The sequence below is a fragment of the Python bivittatus genome, unplaced genomic scaffold, assembly GCF_059951505.1.
Source record: "Python bivittatus isolate LINGU-HERP-01145 unplaced genomic scaffold, Pbiv_v1 ctg000980_np1212, whole genome shotgun sequence".
Taxonomy (NCBI): Eukaryota; Metazoa; Chordata; class Lepidosauria; order Squamata; family Pythonidae; genus Python; species Python bivittatus.
This window is the reverse complement of record NW_028277125.1, coordinates 32,855,230-32,869,911: the sequence shown is the minus strand read 5'-3', so window position 1 is coordinate 32,869,911 and position 14,682 is coordinate 32,855,230. Positions and strand designations below refer to the sequence as shown.

The 14,682-nt window shown below is 35.2% G+C and overlaps 1 protein-coding gene across 2 annotated transcripts in view; it reads left to right on the top strand.

Annotated features, from left to right (window-relative positions):
- PXYLP1 (2-phosphoxylose phosphatase 1) overlaps positions 1–14,398 on the top strand; it is a 43,902-nt gene extending 29,504 nt beyond the window's left edge. For both annotated transcript variants that reach the window (XM_025169189.2, XM_007432196.4), the window contains 2 exons: positions 8,781–8,920; positions 11,971–14,398. In XM_025169189.2, coding sequence (XP_025024957.1) covers positions 8,781–8,920; positions 11,971–12,902 — 1,072 coding nt within the window. In that variant the 3' untranslated portion in view covers positions 12,903–14,398. The remainder of the gene's footprint in view (positions 1–8,780; positions 8,921–11,970) is intronic.
- The last annotated feature ends 284 nt before the right edge of the window (positions 14,399–14,682 follow it).

Sequence of the window (14,682 nt, the reverse complement as noted above, 5' to 3'; positions counted from 1 at the left end):
ACGTGGTGAAAAGGCTGTTGCATTATCACATTGAACGTAGAAAAGTTTGATGGATGAATTGTTGCCAGAATAATGACACATTAAACAGTAAATACACCAAATTGTTTTAAGATGACAGAAGCCCATTATTTTTCTATTCATTTGTTCATTCATTTATTAATTCTATTAGGCTGTATTATTTCAAGATAGTATATTATGCCAATTCTGTAGTAAATGTTAGTTTCAGTGGATGTCTTAATTTGAAGTGAAAAAGAGACTGGCTATTTCAGCAGAATAACAATCCAAAATAAACTTCCAAATCAACTATACAGTAGTTGATTTACTTACCAGAAAGAATGATAAAGGTTTGGGAATGGCCTTCATAGTTCCTAATCTTGAATATGAATTTATGGAGAGATCTCAATCATGCAGTGCATGCAAGGATATCTAAGATTATTTCCAAACTAGAAGTGTTCTGCAAGGAAGAGTGGGAAAAAAATTCCAAAAGCAAGAATAGAAAAATGCTTATCTGACTACACAATAAGTTTAGAAGCTGTTATTTATGCCAAAGAGGTATTACCAAGTACTGACTCAAAGAAGGTCCATTTACACCTGACATATTTACTGTTTTTTTACTTTGAATCTGTAAACAATTGCACATAAATAGAATGCATTAAAATTTCAAGAATGTTGTTTTTAACACTGTACCATGTAAATGTTGTGTCACTTTCTGTTACCTAGGGATTCATTGAAACATATAGTTTGACAAGAGGTATTTCAACTTTTTCATACAATTGTAAAGTAAAATCATTTAAGAGAGAACCAGAACCCCAGGAGCTTTTTGTGGTAAACACATTTTCACAAATAGAATGTTACTGTGCTGAAGTAAACCATGCATAATAAATATTTCTAGAATAGCCCTACTGGTGAATAGAACCAAATTGCATTGGCTGTAATAAGCAATTACATTTTATAATAAGATAAGTGATGAAAAGTTGTTAATTGCAGTGATTGGATTTTTAATGAACTTACTCTAGGGAATGAAATATTAATTGAAGACTGCTATTTGGACATTTTATGGGACATGACAGCCAAAGTTCTTTAAGTGTCTGGTACAATAGTAGTGGAAAAAAGTCCAAAGTTGTCAAAGGCATTCTATGATAATATTAATTAAATAACTATTTTAATTCTTCTATAAAGCTGAAAAGAAACAAAGCCAAAGCCAGCAAATCACATTGTAGAGACTTCCAGCATAAATGTGATTTATATAAAGTTCTTTTGTTCTTTAGTTTTATATAAAATTAGTTTTAAATATCTACGAAACAATATTGAGTTTATATCTCCTAATTTAGCTGATATCCCCATGCAGTTGGGATCCCACAATGAAATTGTGTAAGATTAGATGGGTGCTGTCCATATGTTTTGTGAAATGTTTAGCCTTTCTAAAGCTATTGTATGTGAAGTAAGTTTGAATATTCATGAAGCTTCCTTGCATGCAAATGATATACACTGTTTTCTGTACTCCTTAAAGAACACATTTTTTTTTCACACATACATACTTACATACCTATCATGCTATTCCTTTTCAGGGTAAGCCATGTTTTGCAAAGCACACACACACACACACAAAGTAGAAACAGTAAACCAAAGAAATTAAAGGCATGAGATAGAAACAGAAGTGGAAATACAGTCAAATCTAGTTTGACAGCATTCACCATCCCACCATACCCTTCTTTCCTTGCATGATATCCTTTCATCCACCATATCCATACACACATTGCCTCTCTTTTTGAGGATCTCCTGTACTCCATCCAGTGACAACTTTCTGAGATTTCTCTTAACCCATTCACTCTTTACTTTTTTTTATTTGATCTTCTTCATTCATTCTTTCATGTGATCGAACAACCTATATGTTTTTTTTGTTTTGTATTGGTCACATTTGCAATCAGTCCACATTCATTCAGCACCATTTGTTCTTGATCCTATCTCTTGTTTTATCATACACATTTCTGAAGTACCATAGTACTCAATTTTTCCTGAGTTACTAGTTTGTCATTTCCATTTAACAAAATAGGTAGAAACAGCCATTTTCACTTGATAAAGCTTTAATTCCTTTCACAGGCTATATGCTACTTTATGCTTGTACATAATATTTTCAATTTCCTCAACTTTAGTAAGTATACACATTCATCTACCTGCTCTCATTTTTTGCCATTTATTTGTAACTTGTTTACTCTATTTTCTCTGTCAACACATCTTGGTCTTTGATATATTGATTTTCAGAACCATACTTCTCATTGTGTCATATTATCTGCAAATGTTAGAGAACCAACCTACAATATGGCATCTTCTGCATACCAAAGTACATAAACATTCACCTCCCCAATTGACAAACCTCCAATTTCACTATATACTCTTTATATATTTATATATCTACATTATATATACGTTAACCACCAGAGGAACATTGCACATGATTATCTTACTCCGTGCTCAGTGTTAAGCTATTCTCTAAGCATTCCATTTATTCTTATGCTGGCTTTGTTTCCATCATGTACCATCCTTATTCAGCAATCAATCTTCAGCTCTTTAATTAATTTCTGTGGCATGACTATAACCTGGAAGAGAAGATTTTAGAGATGGTGGGAAAGGAATAAATTGAATAAGAGGAATAAGGAAACTGGAAGAAGGCAGCAACCTCCTTTATCGTTGCCGTTGTTGAGAGAGGTAGGGGTGGTGTCAAAAAAAGAGATATGATTGCCTATATGATGCCTCTGGGAGATGGTATCAATCAGGTCAAGATGAAAGTATGATCAATATGCTCCTTTTTGGGAGAGTATTTTGTTCTCCTGCTACTACTAAACCTCTTTGAGGTAATATAACTGAATGTAGGGAAGATATAGGATAGCACAGACACTTAGTTATCTTAAAAATTGTTTTTAAAACAGGTTCACTTATTTCAACAAATCATCTCTTTCCTGTAAATACTACCCTTCCCCATTCCTAAAATTATTCCTAACTCATTCTTCCCAACAAGGGTATTTTTTTCAAGTTTGGATTGTGAACCTCCTTCAGACCTGTCCTTCCATCTGCATCTCCCAAATCCTACTCTCCTAGTTGTCTCTTCTTCCTAAAATATAACCTTGGAGGAGGTGCCCAATGTTGCCATTCATTGATGGGCAGTTACAGCACCCAATCATCACATACATTTCTACTTGGAGTGGAATAGGAGATGGTCCTTGGCTGGTGTCTGGATGAGGATTCAGCCTCATCCAGACACTTCAGGATGTTGAGGCTGAATCCTGACAAGATGAAATGTTATGGTATAGTGATTAAGGTATTGGACTGGCAGCAGGGAAAGGCAGTTTCTGTTACATTCTCAGCCATAGTTCATAGGATTACTTCAGACAGTTATTCTCCCAACCTAACCTATCTCACAAGGTGGTTGTTATAGGGAAAATACTATGAGAGGAGGAAGCATTATCTATATCATCTTGAGCTCCTGAATGAAAGGCAGGATAGAACTCAAATAAATAAATATATATTCCATTCCCTAATGACAATCCTCATTCAGATATATTTTATCCTTCCCCTTTCTCTTAGTTCCATAGATACACAGTGCATCTATTTTTTTATTTGTTTCATTTAATGTGTTAATTCATGTTCTTTACCATTTGTCCTCTCACATTCAAGTCACTATCTCCATCTCTATGGCTATTCATGGCTTTCACATAATGATTTTTTAGGAAGTGTAGTAGAAAATACAATCAAGAAATGGCAAAATATGGAGAAGATCCAACAATTGTATTATTATTTCAGTGTTAGCTTATTACAGTGAGTCACTGGTCTCTTTCACCAAAATAAGCCACAAGCAAGATTCTCAAAGTTACATATATCTCATATAGAATGTTGACCAAAGACAGTTCAAGCATGGATACATCTGTAGAGTTCCCAAACTAGAACAGAGTTCACAACTGGTAAGGATGCTAAATACCGCAGATAACAGTTAACAGCGATGAAGTGAACAGCGATGAAGTGAACTGAAGTAATATATAGTTTTGTTCTCTTCCACTCAAAAATAAGTGAAGATGCATAGTGTGCTGGAGAAGTAAAAAGGAGTTTAATTCTAGGGAGGAAAGTAATAATGAACTTAGACAAGATCATGTTGTCTATTTCTATGACAACACAGCTCAGAATAGTTAAAGCACTGTTTTTGTCAGTAATGTATGTCTTTAAACACTTGAACAGTGAATGAGAGAGAGAGAGAGAGAGAGAGAGAGAGAGAGAGAGAGAGAAGATAGATGCCTTTGAATTATGACCTTGTAAAGATTTACTAAGAATACAGTGGACTTCAAGAGGTACCAATCAATCCACACTGGATAAAATAAAAACTGACTAGTCCATTGAAGCAATAATCAGAAAGCAGAAACTCACATACTGTGGGCATGTGATGCAAGGAATGATGGCAAAAGCAAAGTTTTATGTTTGGCAAAATTGTAAGAAATAGAAAGAGGGGTAGGCAGTGGATAAGAGGATCAAGGTGATAAATGGAATGACTTCAGAACATCTATGGTTGCTGCTGGAGACAGATCAGGATGGAGGGTATTTGTCTACATAGTTGCCAGGAGTCCAATTCAATTCAGTGGCATTTAAGTAGGTACCCCTGGTTACATCTCAAGATGTATAGTTATAAAAAGAAGGGTCAAGTTGCATATTTAATACCTTCCCCTTTATCCTTCCATCTTATGGAAATTAAAATTGAAGAATCTTTCTGGAGGCTTAATCACTCAAACAAAATACTTTTTTTCATTGTGCATAGTGCCATCAATCTCCACACCGTTGCCTGGATATTGTAAATTAGCCATTCAAAAGAAAGATTGCTAATAAGATTTTTAAAACATGGAAAAGTAACCAGTGTACTTCCTTTCAGCTGCTTTGTATTTCTTTCTTACCTTCAACTCCTTTCTTTTTTTGTGAACAGTAACACTCATAATGAAACTTCTAGAATATATGAGTGCAGGATTTTTTCTTAAAGTACAAATACTTTCACATATGGCCTTTGAGGAACAGCTTTTCATAAATGTATGTATGCTAGCATTGATTTTATACTATTTACTGACAAATAATCAGGATGCTTTCTAACAAAAGCAATATTGACTTTTCACAAGGTTAATTGTAAATGCTAGTGTTCGGGGTATAATTGTGAAGCTGTACTTCTTAAAAGAGCTTCAGGTTTCTAAACAGTATATTTCGATGTAATATTTAATTAGAAATTGAAAATCCTCTTTAGTTTTTTACAAACTTTTTTACAAAGTTTGTTGAAAATTTTTAAATTAATGTTTTATAGAAATGTATTTTTGACACAGCATGTGCTAAATTGATGGTGCGAGTAAACAGTTATTTCATAAAGGAACTGAGAGTATTGAAGAATATCCTTACAGGAAACTGTGCCTTAAGCTCAAATGCATAACAAATTCAGAAATTTTGTGGACAAGCACAAAGGGTAATAGAAAAAGGGAGCTTTGGAGTCCTTGGTATTCTCTGAGCTTGGTTGTTTTCCTGCAGACGTTTTGTTACCTGATTAGGTAACATCTTCAGTGCAAGAATGGAGTGGGGTTTGCTCTCTGTTTATATACAGTAGCTCACCCTGTCAGTGTTGCTGGGGGTGTAAGCTGCCCAGAGATGTTTAACAGTCAGGTGGCCTATAATTGAAATGAATAAATAAACTGTTAAGGTTATTCCAGCCTCTAATAGTGAAAATCCCTGGCAACCCCAACACATTTTATAAGTATTAAATTTTAGTTGTCAGAAACCCAAGATGGCATATATGGTTGCAAAACAGTGCTCTTTAGCATCTAGGATCCATTGTAGTAAGATTAATGTATATGTTTATTGGAGTATTATCAAACACAATTGCTTTTATGGTTATATTTTATGGATGTTCAATATGCATGAGTTCTTGGCTAAGATGGTAATAAAGCAAAGCTGAAACTACTTTTCAGTTAAGTAAATTATTTGTTTTAAATTCTCTGTACTGTAGTTATGTGGTAATAGTATTTAAAGTGAAATAAAAGCAGTATGGCACCACCTTGTGGTTTAAGTAATTTTAGAAAGTTTAGACAAAATAGCAAACACTGGACTGACTTATTTTAATTCTGGTAATTTCAAAATTTTAAAATAACATCACCTGGAAATTAAACTCATTTTAAAACCATTAGATTAACTTTTGGAATTCATTTGTGTAAGATACAGCACTAGAACTATATTGCCTTTTTTGCATTTTATTTTAAATGCTTAATCCCCTACAAATAAGTAGATAAAAAAATAAGTACACTAAAGTCTTTATAGTGAGTACCCTCATATAGATCATACTTCATTACAATAAAATGTCCAAACTTGAAAAAAAAGTTAGTAAAAAGTTATGTATAATATCAATAAAGTTATGTCTATATTAGATTTATAGGGATAATGAAACTGACTGTGTTTGTATAATACAGATACATACTGTAGATAGAGATATATAAAAACTTCCAAGAAAAGTGCATAGAAATTTATTATATTTTCTTGTCATAAAGATCAAGATCCATCTGGATATCAGCAATCCACTGTATATCTAAAACTACATATAAATAAAGTATATGTAGTTTTTTTTTTATTGTAAGGAATAATTAACCTACTTAAGTTATAAAGTGCTATTCACAATGCCAACATAGTTGTTTAACATGCTGTCAGCCGACGAGGTTAAGAAACCAATGCCATATAGGTCAGTATTACTTTTATTGTAACAGATATAGTAACAGAATCTTGCAATCCTGAATGTTTTTTCCCCCTCCCTCCCTTTATCTTTGTGTGAACTAGGGAGGGACTTGTCTGAGATGTTTTCTCAAATCACTTTTTTGGTCCAAGCTCAGGTCCTTCTTATCTGAGTATTGCTTTGGTAGAAGCTTTTCCTCCTGTCTTTTAAGGCCATTCCCTCTGCCTTTTACAGAAGCAGTACAGGTAGTCCTCAACCTATAACCATTCGTTCAGCAACTATTTGAAGTTACGACAGCACTGAATGAATGGTGGTTACGACTGGTCCTTGGAGTTCCAGCTGTCCTAGCACCCCCATTGTCTTGTGATCATGATCTGGGCACTTGGCAAATGCCTCACAACTGGTTACGACCAGTTGCAGCACCCCACAATCACATGATTGTCATTAGCAACCTTCCCTGCCGGCTTCCCCAGAAAGTCAATGGGGAAACTGGCAGGGAAGGTTGCAAGTCACTGGGGTAAGTCTCCCCTACCCGCGCACCCTCCCTCAGCCCCTCTGCGCGCACACCTCCTTCACAGCCTCGCACCCTCATGCACCTTCCCCAAGCCTTGTGGCACCTCCTCCACACACTCCTCCACCCCCTTGTGTGCCCTCCCTGAGCCTCGCTGCATCTCCCCTGCACCCTCTTGCCTCCTTGTGCACCACCTTGCCTCCTCACACACCCTCCCCAACCCTTGCTGTGCTTCCCACAGACCCTGGTGCACCCCCATGCAGCCTCCCTGACCCTTGCTGTGCCTCCCTCACACCCTTGCACACCCCCTTGCACTCTCGTCCACCCTTGCTGCACCTCCCTCACACGCCTGCAAACCCTCCACAACCCTCACTGAACCTTCCTCGCACCCCCACACACCCACTTGCACCGTCCCTCCCCCCTTACCTGCCTGTTGGCCTGCTTGCACACTGCCTGGGGCTTACAACTTCCTGCTGGCTTTCCCACTGACTTGGTTGTGGGAAGCTGTCAGGAAGTTGCCTTACCTAACAAGCATGGGATTTGGTTAATAACAGCAACCGGGACTGCTGGGATTGCTGTTGCTAAGTGATGAGGTTGCAGTTTACGACCACATCGCCTAGCAACGGATATTCTGATCCCAGTTGCTGTCATAAGTCAAGGACTACCTGTAGTTAGAACTATGACCTCTATCAGTAACAAGAAAGCCACATATTACTGGGATGTTTTTGTTTCCAGTTTTTACTTCAGCTCTTTTTTGATTTGTCCAAAACCAGCCCTTACCCCACTTTAAGTGGTTTGCCTTGTTTGTTTGTTTGTTTGATATATATATATATATATAAGCAGTATTTTGAAAAAAGGCTAATAGAAGCATCTTTGTGTACAATGTATGCCTATTTAATCTGAAAACTGCATTGGAAAATATTAGACCAAATTCATTTAAAAGCATAACCCAAATGAAATTCTTCAACAATCCTACTGATAAGTCAACGTAATGGGTTTGAATGTATTTTAATGTCAGCATTAAGTAAGATTCAGACAACTAGCTAGTTCTATAACACAGGTACACAACCATTATTTGAAGAAACACCTTTACACTGAGGTCACATATTGCACTAAACCAAAACAAAATATATAGCTTAGTGTGATGGGTAGACCTAGCCTTTGTCATTTGTACATCATAATTTATGGCTAATTCTGTGGACAAACTAAGGTGTAGTGTGAAATGTAAATAATCCTGATAGTTTTGTGTGCTGTTTATGTGTATGAATTACAAAAGGCTGTGTAAAAGTGTTCATAGGGTTGACTTAAATTTTTAATTGCTGTGACTCTTTTTTACAGATCTGTCTTTCCTGCCCATCAGTTTTTCAGGCACAAGTGTCCATCTGCATGGCTGTATGTTTCATTTTCATAAAGAGTATTTTTCCTGAGCAGGAAGTATGTTTTTGTCGTGAAATTCTGTGAAGAGTCATAATTAGAGCACTTTAATCTTTTCAGCTTTTTCATACACTTATAGCTGTTTTGGTTAATCTCTTTTAGAAAGCCTTCCCATCCTCTGCTTGAAGCTTTTATTAGCCATATGTCTAAAGGATCAGAAGCCCAAATGGATGGCTCTTTGAGCAGTGTGCCTCGTTATCCAAGCCATTCACTGTGTGAAATGGGAGAGCTGACACAGACAGGTGACTACATACAGCTGTTTTATTTTCATTTCTTAAAAAAAAACAAAACAGTATGCTGGTGATGCCTTGGTTTTTTTCTTAACTTGAGCTTCTCAAAAGCCTTGATTAATATTTTAAATGCTTTTGCCAAGGGGGCACGTTGTCCCTTTCCACAGCATAATATAGTTTCTGTAAGAAATTATCTCTCTTTTTTTTTTAAGTTGCCTGAATAACCCTTGAAACTAGCATTTTTAAGCCATTTTATATTTAGCTTTTCCACTGAAAAAGTTCCTGGTGTAGTTACAGATAAATAAAAATCCTACCATTTAGTTTACAATCTAAAAATGCAATGCTAAAGGAAAAAGGGACCGAAGAGGAAAACAAAACAGTATCAATTCTGCATGTTTTAAGGATCTTAGACTTTCACAGCCTGGTGAAAAGGCTTTTGAATGAACTGATGGAAGAACTGTTACTGTATCTTGTTGGAACGCTGAAACATTAAAGAGTAAATATATCAGATTGTTTTGAGCTGACAGGAACATATTTTCCTCATTAATTCTCTTAAGTTATCTATTCAGGACAGTAAGTTATAGTATTCTGAATATCAATTGTCTTTCTGTAATAACTGTTAATTTCAGTGGATGTTTTAATTAGCTTGATATTTCAGCAAGACAATAATCAAAAGCATACTTCCAAATCAACTATGAAACACTTACAGGAAAGAAAGATAAAGGTTTGGGAATGACCATCACTACCTCCAGATATGAATAAATAATATTCTGCGGGAAGATATTAAACAACCAGTGCATATAGAAAGGCCTAAGACTGTGTCTGAGCTAGATATTTTCTGCCAGTGGGAAAATCAAGAATAGGAAGACTCTTTGAGCTGGCAAGAGAAACGTTTGGAACCAGTTATTTCCACTGAAGGAGCTATTACAAAGTGGTGACCACAAGGGTGTCCAAACTTTTGCAATTGGCATATTCACTGTTTTCTTACTTTGAATCTGCAAACCATTGTATATAAATAGTATGTATGCATTAACATTTGCAGAAAAATGTTGTGTTTAATTTTGTACCCTGTAAAGGTGTGTCAGTTTCTGTTCACCTTGGAATTTATTGACACATACACTTTGGCCAGGGGTCCCTTGATTTTGAATCAATTGTAGTCCTCTTAGCAAAGTTCTTTACAATTAAGAGCTGTCTTTATTGCACTACAGTTTACAAATAGTATTAGCTGTCTCCTTCCCTCCAGATGCACTTGCTATAAAAGTGAATAAAAACAGGAAGCACTAATATGACTCCCTTTGTAATATGCTGTTTTGGCCTGATTTATTTTCATAAAATTTTGGATTGGTTTTAGAACATGGGTTTCCATCAGTAATTTATAAAATTATTTATTTTTTATAAATTCATTTAAATATTATTACATTTATTAATATACTGTGGTTTCTGTGAGTCTGTTTCTTTCTCTGGATTGTATTTTATAAAGAGAATTGCTTTTAGAACTGAGCTGTAGTAGTGATCACCTCTGAAGAAATAAGACGGTTGGATTTGTTTTTTTTATCATAGTTTGTCAAATCAAATTACTCATTCAATAGCTTTTAAATATTATTTATGCCTAAGCTGTTGATTATACAGTTACACAACCAGTATGTCCATTTTGTTATTCTTTGGAATAATAAAGAGTGGGTTTGGGACTTCCTAATGAGAGTTGTGCAAACCTTCAAAAGACTGCTTATCTCTGATTATGTCTCATGCAAAGCATCCTATGCTGAAATGCTGAAAATACATTACTTGGATTCTACTAAAATCAAGTAAAATGTTAATTGGGCCCTTTGTTATAAGGAAATAAATGTAGAAAATTTAGAGGAAGATTAACAAAAGAGTCAGAGCTGATAGTAGGATAGTTTAAAAAGAGGGAAATGAAAAGGAGATAATGTTGCTGTATAAAATACAAGAAAAAAGAAACAGTGCTAGATGTTTTGATAATCATTCTATAATAAAGCATGTAGGATTTTTATTGATGTATCTGTAAACAGAAACATACCACAGTAGCCTATGCCTTAGGGTTCTGCTAGAACTTGATGGGCCTAAGGGGTGGTGGGGTTCATTCAAATGCAGCCCAGGGTGCCATAGCAGTTTTTCTGAGGTACAACACAAAAGGCAAAAATGATGGCCACAATCTATACCTAGGAGGCATTCTCCAGCAAATGTGGCATTCTCCCACAAAAAAAAACCAAAAAAAAACCCCCCACCATGACCATTTTGTGCATGTCTGCCCTTCTGCCAAGCAAAGTCAGTCAGTTTCAGGTAGACGGGATAGGTATTTCTCTCTGGGTGGCAATGCCTAATCAGCCTTTTTGTTATGGAAAACAACAGTGCCTGCAACCTTGAAACAGAACAGAGGCTTCATTTAGCATAAGTTTTGTTACATCGTCAATTTTCTATTTCTACAGTTTTGCCTCTAGATCAGGAGTTTTGGGAGTTTTTCACAGTTTCCTCTGAAAATGTTTAAAAACACTAGTTTACATTATGTTTTTATACATCATTTAGAAGTTGTGATAGGTCATGCTCATCTGATGGAAAAACAACTTCTGTATAAGAATTCTTGCCGTTTTTTTAGGGGGGTGGGGTTGATAGGAGAATAATATTTATACTAAAAGAAAGTAAGAAGAAATTATGCCACTTCTGATTAAATACATTTGATATGCACCCCTTTAAAACCTCTTCATAAACCAGTGTTCCACACCACTTTTTAAAAGGGAAGCATCTGCATTGCTTTGCTTCATTTTACTATGAGGCCTCATCTGGCACCTCTAATAATTAAAAGAGGCTTCTAATATATGTGCAGAAACTTCCCCTTTTCCACTCAGCTAGCAGCAGCACCAGAAGAGGCTTCTGTGCATGTTCATTTGATGCCTCATTAAGACTTATTGTTAATATATACTATTAACCTTATTATGTTGCTCTCCATAAGAGCAAAAGGGCGCTCAAGCTAAATAAATGCAAATTATTAAGTCTCCTCGATTCTACTGTGGAAGAAGGCTTATCTTTTTCCTTTCTTTTTAAAGGAATCGTACAACACCTACAAAACGGACAACTGCTACGTGATATCTATATAAAGAAGCATAGCTTGCTACCCACTGACTGGACAAGTAAACATTTGTATTTGGAGACGACTGGGAAAAGTCGAACTCTACAAAGTGGACTAGCATTACTCTACTCTTTTCTACCAGAATTTGATTGGAAGAAAATTAACGTTAGGAACCAATGGAGCACAATTTTTTGTTCTGGACACTGTGAATGCCAGAGAAGAAACCATTACTTGGAGGAAGAGCAACGTCGTCAGTATAGTCTGCGAGTGAAAAACATAGATTTGGAAAAGACATACGCAGATATGGCCAGAATAGTTGGCATTCCCACACGACAGTTAAGAGCTTCTAATCCCATTGATTCTATGTTGTGCCACTTCTGCCATAATGCCAGCTTTCCCTGTACTAAGAATGGTTGCATTGCCATTGAGCACTTCAAAGTAATCAAGAAACATCAACTTGAAGATGAAAAGGAGAGGCAGAAAAAGAAATATTATTATTTGTATGCACTACTGGCCACTCATCCAATCCTTAACCAAACAGTCAATCGGATGCTAAGGATTGCAGAAGGCAAGAAAGAAGAATTATTTGTTCTTTACTCTGCTCATGATGTTACCTTGTCACCTGTTCTTAGTGCCTTAGGCATCACTGGGGCCAAGTTTCCAAGATTTGCTGCTAGACTAGTCTTTGAGCTGTGGAGAGATGAAAAGAAATATAAAAAAAACTTTATTCGTATTCTTTACAATGGGGTTGATGTTACATTCCAAACTTCCTTCTGCCGGGATTTTGACAAGTATTTTGGCAAGATGATGTGTCCTTTAGAGAAATTTGTCAATTTTGTTAAACAGGACATGTTTTCACCTTTTAATACCACTAGTTACTACGAAGCATGTCGCAGAAGACCATTCTAAACAAAGGAGGAATAAAGTATTTCATTTTGCATTGTCAAAAGGTCTGTCTCTGAGGAAGCTTGATATTGTCAAAGTCTTGTGTGCCTAAGTGCAAATGAATATAGCTTGAAATTATTTTATTTTTGCCAACATTCATTCTAGATTAATTTAAAATGTCATATCCCATTATTAGTCCCAGCATTACAAAATCTATTTTCTTTATGCTCAACATAATTTGTCTCATAATTGATGTAAAACAGACATTGCTTGAGTAACTGATTGCATATATTCTGATTACTTAGCATTCTACTGCAAAGGTTGAAACATGAAAACAAATACTAACAATCTCAGTAATTGTACCAGAAAGTATTTCTTCATTTCACAAATCCATTCTTATAATCAGTTATTCTTAAAGAATTAAAAAAAAAAGCAGCCATTAGAAGAGAGAAAAAGAGATGCTTGATTCAAATGCTTTTTGCACACAAGGTTCTGGGTACACTTGATCTTAAGCTATTTGCTTCATTTATATTATAGATTGAGTGAAGATTGTTCCTTTAAGATGGGACAGTAATATTTCATAGCACTTGGAACATGTAGAAAATCTCAATGCCTGTAATCAGTGACTTTTTGAGGAGCACCAGCATTTTAAAAAGTACCTTGTACATGACCAGTATGGATCAACCTACAGAAGCTATGTAAGATTCCATTCACAATACATTACAGCCGCCTTGTTCAATTCCCAGCATGTGAAAGCAATTTTTGTTAGAAATCATCATGCCATATACAAAGCAGCCCATAGATTATATGGAAAGAAAAAAAAATCTGTTTTTGCACTTTTAGCACTTTATGTGTACTTTGAACACTAATTACAAGTTGTGCCAGATGCTAGAAAAGGATTCAAAAGTAAATATAGAGATAGATATGAAGAAAAGTCTTTACATCTTTTAATCCACTTCTTTAGAATCTCTCTATTTATCTGTTGAAATAATATGTGCTGTGAAAAAAGCGGTGTGTTTACTGTTTGGCTGCATATGACCAAAAGACAATTTAACATAATGCTTAATTTTGTAGTCCCTTTAGTACTTTTATAGACTAGGGAATGCATTTTATAAACTAAACCTTGTTTTTTACATTATAGTGACCTGTTTTCTACTTTCTTTGTAAAGGGATGCCAAAAGTTGTGTTTCAGACAATAATCTTTTAGCCTTGGTACTTAGATTCATGGGGAAAAAAATCTTATGAATAATCTTACTTGATAAATTGTTAATGCAAAAATGAACAACTCCATTTTAAAATGTTTTCATCATACAATATTTTTTAAAAACCTGGAAATGTTACATTTTGTAATGTTAATAACTTGTACATACCCAGAAACCATAATTTAGTGTATGATTTAAGATAAAATGGTGCTAGCAGTTAAAACAAGCTGTGATTTCTAATCAAGCTTTACTGACATTTCAGCATCATTTTGACAATGATACATTTAGATGTTTCTATAAATAAAAGTTTGAAGAATTTTTAGTGGTAGTGGTTCTTCAATGCCAATCTATCTTCATGTAGTGCTGGGTTTATTTTTGTTTTTTGGTTTAAGTAGAAATGCTGGTTCTTTTGCAGGAATATTACATATTCATTCTGTGCCAGTAGATGTTAAACCTAATCCATTTGTACTGAAGTTAAATTCATTTTATGAAAAATGTAACTGCAAAAAAGCTCCAAATGTGATTATTATCAGATTTGTAGAAATTACATAACTAACAGCCTTCAGAAAACAATCCATCAAACCATATTTCCTTTATTATAA